This window comes from Aspergillus undulatus, assembly GCF_047715775.1.
Source record: "Aspergillus undulatus strain CBS 261.88 unplaced genomic scaffold BDV17scaffold_7, whole genome shotgun sequence".
NCBI classification, from domain to species: domain Eukaryota; kingdom Fungi; phylum Ascomycota; class Eurotiomycetes; order Eurotiales; family Aspergillaceae; genus Aspergillus; species Aspergillus undulatus.
Window position 1 is genome coordinate 667,227 of NW_027396611.1, and position 12,753 is coordinate 679,979.

At 52.9% G+C, this 12,753-nt stretch overlaps 6 protein-coding genes across 6 annotated transcripts; 4 read left to right on the top strand and 2 right to left on the bottom strand.

The window, feature by feature from the left end:
- Nucleotides 1-77: 77 nt before the first annotated feature.
- Nucleotides 78-806, bottom strand: BDV17DRAFT_288311 (Nitroreductase-like protein; the record flags this gene model as incomplete). Its single annotated transcript, XM_073761363.1, has 1 exon — nucleotides 78-806. The coding sequence occupies one exon, from the start codon at nucleotides 804-806 to the stop codon at nucleotides 78-80; it is 729 nt and encodes a 242-aa protein (XP_073619077.1).
- Nucleotides 807-1,553: 747 nt separating this feature from the next.
- BDV17DRAFT_217513 (putative DNA polymerase iota) lies at nucleotides 1,554-3,581 on the top strand. The gene is made up of 2 exons (XM_073755537.1): nucleotides 1,554-1,629; nucleotides 1,686-3,581. Exons 1-2 carry the CDS (start codon nucleotides 1,582-1,584, stop codon nucleotides 3,390-3,392), a joined length of 1,755 nt encoding a protein of 584 aa, XP_073619078.1. The 5' UTR covers nucleotides 1,554-1,581; the 3' UTR covers nucleotides 3,393-3,581.
- Nucleotide 3,582: 1 nt separating this feature from the next.
- On the top strand, nucleotides 3,583-7,140 carry admB (ADAM family of metalloprotease ADM-B). The gene is made up of 2 exons (XM_073755538.1): nucleotides 3,583-4,171; nucleotides 4,253-7,140. Exons 1-2 carry the CDS (start codon nucleotides 4,102-4,104, stop codon nucleotides 6,757-6,759), a joined length of 2,577 nt encoding a protein of 858 aa, XP_073619079.1. The 5' UTR covers nucleotides 3,583-4,101; the 3' UTR covers nucleotides 6,760-7,140.
- Nucleotide 7,141: 1 nt separating this feature from the next.
- BDV17DRAFT_217500 (kynurenine--oxoglutarate transaminase) lies at nucleotides 7,142-9,268 on the bottom strand. Its single transcript, XM_073755536.1, has 9 exons — nucleotides 8,881-9,268; nucleotides 8,763-8,831; nucleotides 8,621-8,705; nucleotides 8,463-8,568; nucleotides 8,341-8,413; nucleotides 8,139-8,292; nucleotides 8,076-8,089; nucleotides 7,608-8,031; nucleotides 7,142-7,557 (listed from the first exon to the last, which is right to left on the bottom strand). Exons 1-9 carry the CDS (start codon nucleotides 9,078-9,080, stop codon nucleotides 7,267-7,269), a joined length of 1,416 nt encoding a protein of 471 aa, XP_073619080.1. The 5' UTR covers nucleotides 9,081-9,268; the 3' UTR covers nucleotides 7,142-7,266.
- Nucleotides 9,269-9,642: 374 nt separating this feature from the next.
- BDV17DRAFT_255235 (ssDNA-dependent ATPase MGS1) lies at nucleotides 9,643-11,377 on the top strand. The gene has a single exon (XM_073756902.1). The coding sequence runs from the start codon at nucleotides 9,699-9,701 to the stop codon at nucleotides 11,286-11,288; it is 1,590 nt and encodes a 529-aa protein (XP_073619081.1). The 5' UTR covers nucleotides 9,643-9,698; the 3' UTR covers nucleotides 11,289-11,377.
- A 103-nt stretch (nucleotides 11,378-11,480) lies between these two features.
- Nucleotides 11,481-12,743, top strand: cdc31 (putative cell division control protein Cdc31). The gene is made up of 2 exons (XM_073756903.1): nucleotides 11,481-12,024; nucleotides 12,082-12,743. The coding sequence occupies exons 1-2, from the start codon at nucleotides 11,752-11,754 to the stop codon at nucleotides 12,565-12,567; spliced, it is 759 nt and encodes a 252-aa protein (XP_073619082.1). The 5' UTR covers nucleotides 11,481-11,751; the 3' UTR covers nucleotides 12,568-12,743.
- The last annotated feature ends 10 nt before the right edge of the window (nucleotides 12,744-12,753 follow it).

Genomic DNA, 12,753 nt, shown 5'->3' on the forward strand with positions numbered 1-12,753 from the left:
GATTGATTTAGGCTCATCGCGAGCCACCAAGCTGCTGACGATGACAGCCAGGCGATGGCAGTTCACCTACGTTCAGTCTACTCAAGCCCAAACCCACGATCCAGGAGCACTTGCCGGATCCTTTCCCGTCCGTCCAAGTCTCCAGATGCCAGAGTTTTTGACACAAATGTTGCCCAACTCTGGCGACCAACTAGCTGCCGCCAATCATAAAACTTCTCCAGACTCCAGTTATACATTTCAACATTCTCCTGCTGGTCTTGATCGTCCCAAGTCTCTTTGTGTAGGACCTCCTGCAGCGCCAACCTTGGCTTAACAGCTGGCAAATTCTCTGGATCCGGCACCCCAATCGCCATCCCAAACAACGCAATCACCCTATCTGGAAGCTTCAACAACTCGCACAGCTGCGCAGCATTGTTCCTCGCGCCTCCAACATAGCATATTCCTAACCCCATCGACTGCGCAGCTAGCGCAACATTCTGTGACGCCAGCGCTGCGTCGATTGTTGCCGTAATGAACATATCCATCTTGTCGAGCGCCTTACCAGGCTGTCCTTCCCACGCAGAAACATTGGATAGACGACTCAGGTCGGCGCAGAAGTAAATGATTACTGGTGCTTGTCGGATAAGTCTTGGTCTCCGCTTAGTTTCGCTGCGGCAGCTTTGTGGTGGGGGTCTTGCACGGCTACCGCGCTCCAGGTTTGAAGCATGGAGGACGTCGATGCGCTTTGGCCGGCGGTGATCAGGGCTTCCAGTGTACCGTCTGGTAAGGGTGTAGCTAGAAAACTGCGGACGGACTTGTGGTGCCATATTGTGTCCAGGACGGGGTTCCATATTTGAGGGGTCGGGGCGGCGCTGCCTAGGTATCGGGCTTCAAGGACCGCCTTTGACTTGCTCGTTAGATTGGTAACGGCGTTGATCTTGACAGTCATGGCTTTAGTGTTGAGGAAAGGATGACTTGGAAATGGAAAGAGTAGTTATCTGAGAAACTGAACGCAAGGGTAGGGTGAGCCGGCTCTATAAATATAATGGTTCCCCTAGATGAGCAACTGGAAAGAACGCTTCAACCGGACACCGTGATTGCTAAGATTCAGGGCTTGATTTCCAATTATCACTAACGCTCCAGGGTTACATACCTACTACGGTGACTCCGTCTAACACGTGTCCCAGTTAGCCGTCTGACTACTTGAGGTATATACCTACCTCGAGTCTCACAAGATATTATCCATGTCATTCAGGTTCCGCCAATTGACGGAAATGCAATGGGCCGGTCAATAGCCTCGAACCAAACGTACAGCCTCTCTAAGTCGGCGAAACTACTATTATCATCGGCTACTTTTATTTTAATAGTTGCATAGTTTTTGTCCGTAGCAAGCCAGGCTAAGTACGTGCTGGAGCTCTACTTTGCCAGCCGACCGAATCAGAGCGCTGGAAACGTGCCGGCTCGGCGTCCTTAGCTGCCCCACAGTCCGGGTCCACGGCCGTCAAATCCACCCAGCAGTCCGACCACTCGAGACTATCACTACATTGACTACATTGACCACGGAGTTCATCATTCGACTGGCCAAAGAGACGGCATGGGTAAATGGCCGCCGCTCCATCGCGATACGACCACCGCATCATCATCCACTTCGTTAGTTTCCCTACCTCCCAATCCCGCTCTCAGCACACTAACAAGTGACGCCCCAGGATTACGACTGCTTCTACGCATCCGTCTTCGAAGCAGAGCAGCCAATCCTAAAAACGCTCCCTTTAGCCGTCCAGCAAAAGCAGATCGTTGTAACATGCAACTACGAAGCTCGGCGGCGAGGGCTGCGCAAGCTTCAGCTAATCAAAGAGGCCAAACAGGTCTGTCCGGACGTGGTCATTGTCCTAGGTGAAGACCTTACGAAGTTTCGGGATGCGTCGAAGGACCTCTATCTTTTCCTCCGCGGGCTCGTCTGGGGTGAGCGGGTTGAAAAGCTGGGGTTCGATGAGATTTTCATGGATGTTACGGATATGATTAACTATAATGCGGCGTTGTTAAATGTCCATGATTTGGAGAATTCGTTTTTCCAGCTTGATAAGCTGGATCCGACGGTGGGGTTTGAGTTTGACGCTACGGGGGTGTATGGGCCTACCTATCCGGAAGTAACAGGGGTCCCGTCGTATTCGATGTCGGCTGCGGCTGCGTCTGACGCCTCTCAGCTCCAGACGAGACTACTTGTTGCATCACATTTCGCTGGCTATCTCCGTGGGCAACTCGAAGAGCAAAAAGGATACACTGCAACAGCGGGTATCTCGACTTCTAAGCTTCTCGCCAAGGTAGTGGGCGGAGCTCATAAGCCTAACAGCCAAACGACACTGCTGCCGCCTTATGCTGCGACAGAGGCTGGTGAGAGCAACGTGCTTAACTTTCTTGACCCGCGAAAGGTACGGGCAATTCCTGGTCTCGGATCGAAATTGTCTCGCAGAATTACGTCTTACATTGCGGCCCGCAATCAAGATATGGCTGAAGAGAAAGTCACGATTCGTGATGTTCGTCTATTCCCTGACATGGGACCATCTCTCTTGGAAAAGATCCTCGGCGGGCCTGGGGCTCCTCGAGATATTGGAATGCGAGTATGGGGGCTTCTACATGGTGTAGATAGCAGTCAGGTCGGCGAAGCTCGGGATACACCGACACAGATCAGCATTGAGAACTCTTACGGCCACCTGGACAACTTTGATACTGTTCGAAAGGAACTGGTTACGCTTGCTATCAGCTTGATTCGCCGGATGAGGATGGATTTGACGGAAAGCTACAGTGATGCTGAAACTACAGCGAGAAATGCCTCTGAGGGAACATCTACATTCCGTGAGTCGAGAGCTAGTTGGCTCGCTCTACCGCGAACTCTTCGCTTATCTACCGTACCACGGACACTGCCAGGCTCAGACCCTGCGCAAGTGCGCGGCTACAGTCGCATATCAAGCTCAGCACCACTTCCCCAATATATGTTCAACCTCGATGAATCCGTAGACGCCCTGGCAGAACGACTCGTTCGAGAGTCGGTCACTTCGATGTTCCGCAAACTCCATCGGGAGCGCAGTGGCTGGAACCTGCGCGTCCTGAATCTTGCGGTAACAAACATGGCGGAAGTAGCAGGCGATGGGAAGCATAACAGCGGACGGGACATTGGCAAGATGTTCCAGCGGCAGGAGACAGAGCACAAAACTAGCCTCCCAGACCCTGAACCAACTCCTCCATCACTGGGGATTGACGTTGCACCATCTACGACCGTAGCGTCGGAAGCCTCGTGGGAGAGCGACGGCGAGGAAAACGACAACATGCCCTGTGTCCTTTGTTCAATCTGCGGAGCCTCGATACCCCAATTCGCGCTTGTCGCACACAAAGTTTACCATTCTAGTAAGGGGTGAATATGACTGGAGTGTTTTAATCAAGACTGCATGGTGTCCTGACGAGTCAGCACCAGCCACTATAAATATTCCCCGTGTTATGGTGGTGTTTCTGTAAGCGCCGTCGCAATGGCCAACGGTCTTGGCACTCTTCTCCTCTTTGCTTTGACATCTGCCTTTGTCTTGTTTCTCTTCTTGAGTTGTTTTTGTATTTTCTTCTCTTCACTCCCCTCTCTTTCATTCAATTATCTTTATCTTGATCTCTGGCTTGATAGTTGCGTGACTGTCAGTTGCCACGCCAAGCCGCCTGCGCCTCAATCTCTGACGCACAGCCCCCTCCGTATCTCCGCCGCTTACTCCGACCCTCAGCGCGATCGCCCAGTTGCCCTCGAGTTCTCCCTTTCATCCCCTCCACATAAGGCTGAGTCTGTGTCGGAAGCTGCCGGGAGAGTCATCAAGTTGTCAGGGTGCTGGAGAAAGGTGTCCGTACCATCGTTTCGTCTGCACCGGAGACGCCGAGTCGCATCGAGTCTTTGTTCTTTCGTTGTTGCCTATCTGCGCTCCGCTCTTGTCTTGGTATACAAACGGAATACGATGAATTGATTAAGCGCCGTCGCTTGATCCTTTCGCCGCCCCTTTCTTGGATATTCTTATCCCCCCAGTCAATCTTTTCGTTGAACAACGTCTCTCGTCCCGTGGCTGTCGTTCAATTCGATCAACCCCGTCAGCCATGAGGCTCACCAACCCGGTCATCCTGCTGGTCGTGGGCGTTCTTTCGCTCTTCACAGTCGGCGTGGAAGGTAAGCTTTTCTGATTTCTTGGCTTGTGTATTACTCGCAGGGTGGTGAAATGACATATGCTAACCAAAGACTCCGCATCAGCCCGATCACAAGCGCCGAACGCCATCCGACGTATTTCCTCCCTCGACCAGCCGACGATCAAAGCGCCGTCGAAAACGAACACGAATCGCGTCGACCATCTTTCGCATTTCGATATCACATTCACCCTACGCGATAAGGAGCAGCGGGTAAAACTCGAGTTGGAACCGAACCATGAGATTCTTGCAGACGATGCCTATGTGCAGTACCTTGGGGAGGATGGCAAGGTACATACTGAGGAGCCGATCAAGCGTGACCGGCATAAGGTCTATAAGGGGAGGGCCCTTGTTGGACGGGGAAAGGTGCAAGGGCTATGGGAGCCCGTTGGGTGGACGAGGATATACATGAAGGAAGATGGACCTCGGCCGCTCTTCGAAGGTGTTTTCAATATTCGTGGCGACAATCACCATATCCTGTTGCAGTCGTCCTACCTGCAAAAGAAGCGTCCTCAGGATGTCGACATCCCCAGACAACAGGACGAGTATTTGGTATTCTACCGTGACTCTGATACGTTACGGCCTGCCGAATTTCCCACGCATACCGATCTCAAACGGTCTCTGACAGACGATTCGGAAATTGAACCACGTTGGTCTACTGGCTCAACATGTCAGGCCGACAGTCTCGGCTTCAACTCCGACCCCAACCACCCGGTTCTCAACTCTTTCACTGAGCAAGGTACGAGCAAATGGGCGTCTATGCCGATTGCCGACCTGCTCGGTCTTGGCCTCAGCAAACGTCAAGACGACATTGGCACTGTCTCTGGAAATGGTGGCGGAGTCAACCTGGAATCGACAATTGGTGATACCAGTGGCTGCCCGAGTACTATGCGGGTGGCCTTGATCGGGGTTGCGACGGACTGCTCGTTATGGGAGAAATTCGATGGCAGGGATGACGTTCAGGAAGCTGTGGTCAACATGGTCAACAGTGCCTCGAATGTCTTTGAAGATTCTTTCAACATTTCTCTCGGCTTGCGAAACTTGACCATTACTGACAAAAAATGCACGGACAACCCATCGTCTGCAGCGCAATGGAATACACCATGCTCAAACGGAAATATCACCTCGCGACTGGATCTCTTCTCTGAATGGCGAGGACAGCAATCGGACAACAACGCCTACTGGACCTTGATGACTGACTGCAACACGGGTTCGGAGGTTGGACTCGCATGGCTCGGACAACTCTGCAACAATGAGGTAACGGATAACGGTGGCAGTTCGGTCAGCGGCACCAATGTCGTTGTCTCTACTGGCGCCGCTGGATGGCAGATCTTTGCTCATGAGTCTGGACACACTTTTGGAGCGGTCCACGACTGTACATCACAGACCTGCAGCCAAAACCAGCAGGATTCGTCAAATTGTTGTCCGCTCAGTACAAGCACATGTGATGCCGGCGGTGATTATATCATGAACCCAAGCACCGGCCAAGATATCAACAAATTTTCGCAATGTACGATTGGTAACATCTGCGCCGCACTTGGTAGGAACAGCGTCAAATCCAACTGTTTATCTGACAACAGAGGTATCGAGACCTTTACCGGCGCACAATGCGGTAACGGAATCGTCGAAGCCGGGGAGGACTGCGATTGCGGCGGCGAAGAAAGCTGCGGAGACAACCAATGCTGTGACCCCAGCACCTGCAAGTACAAAGACGGCGCAACATGCGACGATGCTAACGACGGCTGCTGCATCTCCTGCCAGTTTGCCTCAGCTGACTACATTTGTCGCCCCAGCACGGGCGAATGCGACCTTGAAGAAACCTGCACCGGCAACTCCAGCACCTGCCCTACAGACTCCTGGAAGGACGATGGTGACGACTGCGGTGACAGTGGTTCCGGCCTGCAATGCGCCAGCGGGCAATGCACCAGCCGCGACGCCCAATGCGAGAGCTACATGGGCTCGGTGACAGGCAGCAACAATACTCGAGCCTGCAACGACGGCCCCTTCCCCGTCTGCCAGATGTGGTGCCGCGACGAATCATCCTCCTCCTTCATGGCAACCCAATGCACAGGAAACTCACAAAACTACCTCGACGGCACCCCCTGCAACAACGGCGGGCGCTGCAAAAATGGCACCTGCGAGGGCTCCAAATCCTGGATCGAAGCCCACAAGAACATCATAATCCCCGTTGTTGCAGGCGTAGGCGGTCTCATTGTCATCGCCATCCTCATCTGCCTTCTCCGCCGCTGCAGAAGACGCAGGTACACCATGAAGCCCGTCCCACCAGTCCCGACCGCCTACGCCGCGTGGCCACGCGGCCCCCCACCGCCCCAGCAAACGCAAATGCGCAGGCTAACGCGCTCTCCCGGACCCGGGTACGGCCAGGTACCACCCACGCCGCAGGGCCCCCCACCACAGGGCCCCTACCCGAGCCCCTACGGACCCTATCCGGGCCCCGGTGGACAGGGGGGACCCCCGCGCGGGCCCATCTTCGCCCCGTACCCTGCAGGTGGGCCAGGGCCATACGGCGACGGTCCGCCACCGGGGTACACGCCGACGCCGCGGTATGCATGAGCTAGTCAGTCGTATATACATAAATTTAGCTGTATACATGGATGTGGGTTTGACTTTGGTTTTCATGTTGGTTTGGTTGGTTTAGCGTGGATTTTATGCGGTACCTATCTACCTTACAGATCCTTGATAGGTCGTTTGATTGCATCTTTTTGGGCCATGCAAAATCTCTTAGATATCTATCTGATATATAGTAATGGTATTTCTTTATATTCACTTTCTGACTTAGTCCGATATAGGATAAGTGTGGCCATGAGAGGTGCGTTATGTAGTGTTGCTTCAAACTACCAGGCAGCACTGGCCGGAAGCACCGACCTTTGCCCTACGTATTTAGCTGGCAGTCAGCAGACAGTCTTCAAGCAATTTGAATTTCGGTCGTTTAACAAGAGATCTCTTTCCTTTCTCATGAATCCCGGATAGTGCATCTTCAAACATATAAGACATACGTCATCTATATAATATTTTAAACCTATACTAGCTATATTTATAACCTAAGACCCATCCTCCCTCTCACCGCACGATATACTTCTTCAACCCCCTCAACCTCTCCTTCGCCGTCTCAAGGACATCATCCTCCTTGCAAACCGCAAACCGGAGGTAGTCCTCCGCGATATGCGCATTCTGATCGGTATAGAACTCCGTCGGCGGGATTGCAGCAACGCCCACCTCGTGGATAAGGAACCAGCACAGCTTAAAGTCGCGAGGGCGGCTCGCGACGTGTGGTGGGAACGGGTAGTCTTCGGGGAGCTTGACGGAGGCCATGTTAGCGAGAACGAAGTAGCCGCCTTCGGGGTCGGAGTACTGTACTCGTTAGTAAGATAGATATCTAAGTAGCAGGGAAGATGGCATACAGGAATATTAAGCTCATCAAAAACCTGACAGAAGCGCTCCACTTTGCCCTTCATTTCATCTCGGCTCTCGTCCCAGAAGCCCTGCTTGTCTGCCTCTTCAAAGGCAACGGCTGCGGCTTCTTGGAGGGGAGACACACTGCTGTAGCAGATGCGGGTGTGTGCGCCTGCGACGTACTTGATCAGGTGCTCGGGTCCGATCAGGTATCCGACGCGCCAGCCAGTGGCGTAAAAGGCCTTTCCGGCGGAGCCGACGGTGAGTGTGCGCTCGTAGTACTCGGGCTTCATGGTTGCGATGCGCGTGAATGGGACATAGTAGAGGCGGTCGTAAACCTCGTCTGAGAGAATGATGAGGTTGTGCTTTACGGCGAGGTCGCCGATACGCTCGAGTTCAGAGCGCGAAAAGACCTTTCCGACGGGGTTGTGACTGGTTTGTTAATTACGCTCGAGGATTGAAATGGAAATCCTTACGGTGAGTTGAGGACCTGAACAGTTAGAACATAAATGGTAGGTCTGCTAGGTAGGTATCCTTACAATCATCTTGGTCTTGGGGTTTATTGTCTTTTCGAGTTCGTCAAAGTCGATGCTCCATTCGGACGCAGGTGATGTTCTAGTAGTACCATCCTTTGGAGGATGAAGGGGGACGTATCGGATAGTGCCACCGGGCATCTCTATGTTGCTGATGTACCTGCAATTGTCAGGAGAAAGATAATCTGGCGCAGTGAGACTTCCTTACTGGTCAAAAAAGGGCTCGAAAATGATGACTTCATCTCCTTGCTCGATGAAGCCCATGAAGGCGCTCAACATTCCTTCGCCCCGTCAGCTTACAGATTTCCATGCCCACATCGACCATCTCACCCTCGTTTGCGCCAGTAGTAATTGTAACCTCGGTATCCGGGTTGAGCGGGCGCCCAAAGAAAGGCGAGTACGCGTCGGCGAGAGCCTTCTTGAGGCGTGGGCGGCCCTGTGTCACGGTAAGCCGGAGTCAATTATCGCGGTGCGGGGTGACGATGTACCTTCGTTGGGGAGTACTGGTTGCAGTCGACTCGGTCAAGGGCGGCTTTCGCCGCATCCAGGGCAAACTGCGGAGGGTTGTAGCCACTGCAAAGTAGAGAAGAGTTAGCACCTAGATGCCATGCTGGTTTCCGACCTACTCACAAGAAACCCTGGCCCATGTTCACGATGGGCTGAACTGGAGAAGCCGCAGCGGCTTCGTTGACAATGGACCTAAAGACATCAGAACAGCCTTCAGGCGCGCAAGCAAGCGACTTCATACCAAACATCCTGTCGCTGACCTGCGACCCTCCGCGCAGGCCTAAAGGGATCCCCACGAGCCGGGGTGGCCGACATCGCTCTAACTCCGACGGGGAAACGCGACAAGCGAGGCGTGAGCCTTGACCTGGAATAGACGGAGACGAAGCTCAATGGCTTGGATTGTTTGGCGAGCAGCGCAGCAAGAGAGCGACAGGTTAGCATAACACAGGAGAGGGAGAGAAAGTTGGGCCGGGGATGAGGGGCAGATTGCAAATGCGGAACGGGAATTGGAGAATAATGGAGAATGATTCATCGGCCGAGTGCTTGCGACATTCGGATTCCCCTGCCTATCGGACCTCAATCGGAGCCCTAATCTTCTTGGAGTATGTATACTTCGAGAACAACTCAAGTAATTCTAGTGCTGCGCTACTCCAAATAATGCCCCTCGACTTTGATGAGGAATATATCTAGTTTATGACGACATCGCTGCACTTTTATCACAAGATCGCCTTCTAGAGCCTGAGCTGGTAGCAGCCCGTCACTGCTTCAAAGGTCACCAGAAACAAAGAAATATACAAGTCACCACCTGCAGCTAATATAAATTTTCCCTTTGGCCATCAGTGAAAACCAGACTGTACACTGAATGGGGGAAGCTTGATTATTCAGGCACTCAGGCATCAATGTCCGCTAGAGCAGCGTGACTAATCACTGGCTTCACGCGTTCACGCGTCGAAAAGAAGATTGATCTATCATCTTTTTGCCAGCGTCCCAGATCCTCATGGTCTTTTCATACCAGCACCTTGACTTGACGTGTAGGTCGGCTGTTGGTGACTGACAACCATGGTATCCTGTCCGATTTGTGGGAAATCAGTCTCCTCGCTCAAGATCAACGACCACATCGACTCGGACTGCCAGCAATTTATAGAAGAACCAACACCCACATCCAGCGCCGGTGATCCATCGCCATCGCAAAAAGTTCAAGTCCCAGCATTCTTCCAACCCCCGTCCGCTCGAAAAGTCTCCGCCCGGCGAGATGTTCACTCCGATGTCTCACTCCTCCGCAACCTCAACGGCAAGAGAACGGTGACGACAGCAGCGCAAAATGGCGGATTGTCTGACGATACGGCCCGCTCACATGAAGTTGCAGAGTCAGCGACAAAGAAACCCAAAGTGAATGCCTTTCACAGAGCTGCGCCACTGGCCGAGCGCATGCGTCCGAAAACACTGGAGGAAGTATGTGGTCAGGAACTCGTTGGTCCTACTGGTGTACTGCGGGGCCTTATCGAGGAAGACCGGGTGCCGAGCATGATACTTTGGGGAGGTCCAGGAACTGGCAAGACAACCATCGCACGTGTTATCGCTTCGATGGTGGGGAGCAGATTCGTGGAGATCAACAGTACAAGCACGGGGGTTGCAGAGTGCAAGAAGATATTCGGTGAAGCGAAAAGCGAGCTTGGCTTGACAGGAAGAAAAACAATTATATTTTGCGACGAGATTCATCGATTCTCAAAATCCCAGCAGGATGTTTTCCTCGGCCCAGTTGAGAGTGGCCAAGTTACGCTTATCGGGGCGACAACGGAGAACCCATCATTCAAGGTCCAGAACGCGCTGCTCTCAAGATGCAGAACCTTCACCTTGGCAAAACTCACGGACGAGGATATCAGATCTATTCTGGACCGCGCCCTGAAAACCGAAGGACCAAACCACTCACCTACGGCCCTGGTAGACGATGAGCTGCTCGACTACTTGGCCAGTTTCGCGGACGGAGATGCTCGAACATCACTAAACTTATTAGAACTAGCAATGAACCTTTCTAAACGGCCGGGGATCAGCAAAGACGAGATCAAAAAGGCTCTAACAAAAACGCTCGTTTACGACCGCGCTGGCGACCAGCACTACGACACCATTTCCGCCTTCCACAAGTCCATTCGAGGCAGCGACCCCGATGCGTCGCTGTACTATCTTGCGCGCATGATACAGTCAGGAGAGGATCCGCTGTACATAGCTCGCCGGTTGATAGTCGTTGCCTCAGAGGACATAGGTTTGGCAGATAACACCATGTTGACCCTCGCAATATCCACCCACTCGGCAGTAGAGAAGATTGGTCTACCCGAGGCGCGCATCAACCTCGCGCACGCTACGGTAGCCATGGCACTGTCTCCCAAGAGCACCCGGGCGTACCGAGGCCTCAATAACGCCTTTGCTGCACTGTCCGAGCCTGGGATTGCAGGCCTACCTATCCCGATTCATCTGCGCAACGCTCCTACGCGGCTGATGAAGGAATTGGGGTATGGCAAGGAGTATAAGTACAATCCGAACTTTTTGAACGGTGAGGTTGTGCAGGACTATCTTCCAGAGAAGCTGCAAGGCCGACACTTTTTGGAGAACCGGGATCTTGGGATGCAGGTCGACCCGGATTTGAATAGGTAGCGCACTTTGTAGATTTTGGTTAAACGCCTGTTGCGGTTGATCCATCCTGCTTCTGCGTACAGGGGTTTAGCCCTTGCTTCATAAACACAGATACCCACAATCATACGAAACCTAGTTCTAGAATTGTTTTTATCACCTTACAGATATCAAAATCCGTGTACGAACAAATCTATGAATACTAGACTAGTCGGGGTCGCAGGGCTGTTGTATAGAACCAACCAGCCAATCAGAGCGAGGCCCGTCCACCGCTTCGCGTCGCGTCTCAACTCAACATCGAATCTCTGCATCAAACAATGATCCAGACAGACATTCACCCCTCACTCTCCCCCGCCCACGCCACTCGATAAACTCTTCGCCTCGAGTCCAGCCGCGTTCTCCATCGCCTGTTATCTGTACTCTGCCAATTGTCTGCCTGATTCCGCCAACTCAGCTATCAACATCGCAATAACATCGGCTCATCGCCATGGCCTCGTCCGGCCAACCGTTCGGGTCGCGCTCCTACACAGCCGGAAAACTCCCTGACCGATCAATGAATGCGAATGCGATCCCGTTTAGCGCCTCGTCTTTCTCTCGTCGCGGGTTAGGCGCCACGCAGAGCGAATTCGTACCCGACGCCGCGAAATCAAGCCAGCAAGCGCCGCAGCAACAAGTACATGCGCAGACACATAATCCTTCACAAGAGTCGAATCCGCTAAGTCGGCTAACGGAGGAACAGCGCGAGGAAATTAATGAAGCTGTACGCAATAACCTTGGCTGACAGCAGCCGAATCTTCTGTTTATGCTAATTGTCAAGTTCACCCTTTTCGATCTCGACCGCGATCGACACCTAGACTACCATGAGCTCCGCGTTGCCTTCCGCGCTCTCGGATTCACTCTCCCGAAACAAGAACTCATTTCACTATTAACGACGTACGGCGTTCCCCGGCCGCAGGTGCAACAGCAAGCCGCGGCCCAACAGTCTCAACAACAACCCAAGGCAGCACCGACGTCGAACCCCCAGCACCCGTCAAACCTGCTGATGCCACTTTCGGCCTTCCAAGCTGTGACGGCGGTGAAGATTCTCGAGCGAGACCCCCGGGATGAGATTCTGCGAGCATTCGAACTATTCGACGAGGGCGGGAAGGGTTATATCGATCTTGAGGACCTGCGCCGTGTAGCGCGGGAGCTAGGCGAGACAGGACTGGAAGAGGAAGAATTGCGTGCGATGATTGAAGAGTTTGACCTTGAGGGTGTTGGTGGTGTCACGAGGGAGGCGTTTGTGAGTATTTGTTGGCAGTAATGGAATCATCCTGTTGTTTGTTCGTACTTGAGCTTGATGTCATTTTTTGTTCATCCCTGGGCATTGGTGGGCGCCAATTGACTGGACTTTTGTTTACGCGGTGCTATATAGTTTGGCTGTTTGCTTAGTTTGCTTCTTAGCTTCTCCTACGGGTTTAGGAATCTTGGATTTGATGACGTTGTCAGT

Bases quoted from the DNA above. Each gene is read 5' to 3' on its own strand.
- BDV17DRAFT_217513 (XM_073755537.1), top strand. From the start codon at position 1,582: ATGGCCGCCGCTCCATCGCGATACGACCACCGCATCATCATCCACTTC. The intron at 1,630-1,685 runs GTTAGTTTCCCT...GTGACGCCCCAG, and splicing joins ACCGCATCATCATCCACTTC to GATTACGACTGCTTCTACGC.
- cdc31 (XM_073756903.1), top strand. From the start codon at position 11,752: ATGGCCTCGTCCGGCCAACCGTTCGGGTCGCGCTCCTACACAGCCGGA. The intron at 12,025-12,081 runs GTACGCAATAAC...CTAATTGTCAAG, and splicing joins GCGAGGAAATTAATGAAGCT to TTCACCCTTTTCGATCTCGA.
- admB (XM_073755538.1), top strand. From the start codon at position 4,102: ATGAGGCTCACCAACCCGGTCATCCTGCTGGTCGTGGGCGTTCTTTCG. The intron at 4,172-4,252 runs GTAAGCTTTTCT...ACTCCGCATCAG, and splicing joins CTTCACAGTCGGCGTGGAAG to CCCGATCACAAGCGCCGAAC.
- BDV17DRAFT_217500 (XM_073755536.1), bottom strand. From the start codon at position 9,080: ATGCTAACCTGTCGCTCTCTTGCTGCGCTGCTCGCCAAACAATCCAAG. The intron at 8,832-8,880 runs GTATGAAGTCGC...TGATGTCTTTAG, and splicing joins GGTCAGCGACAGGATGTTTG to GTCCATTGTCAACGAAGCCG. The intron at 8,706-8,762 runs GTGAGTAGGTCG...TCTACTTTGCAG, and splicing joins AACATGGGCCAGGGTTTCTT to TGGCTACAACCCTCCGCAGT.
- BDV17DRAFT_255235 (XM_073756902.1), top strand. From the start codon at position 9,699: ATGGTATCCTGTCCGATTTGTGGGAAATCAGTCTCCTCGCTCAAGATC.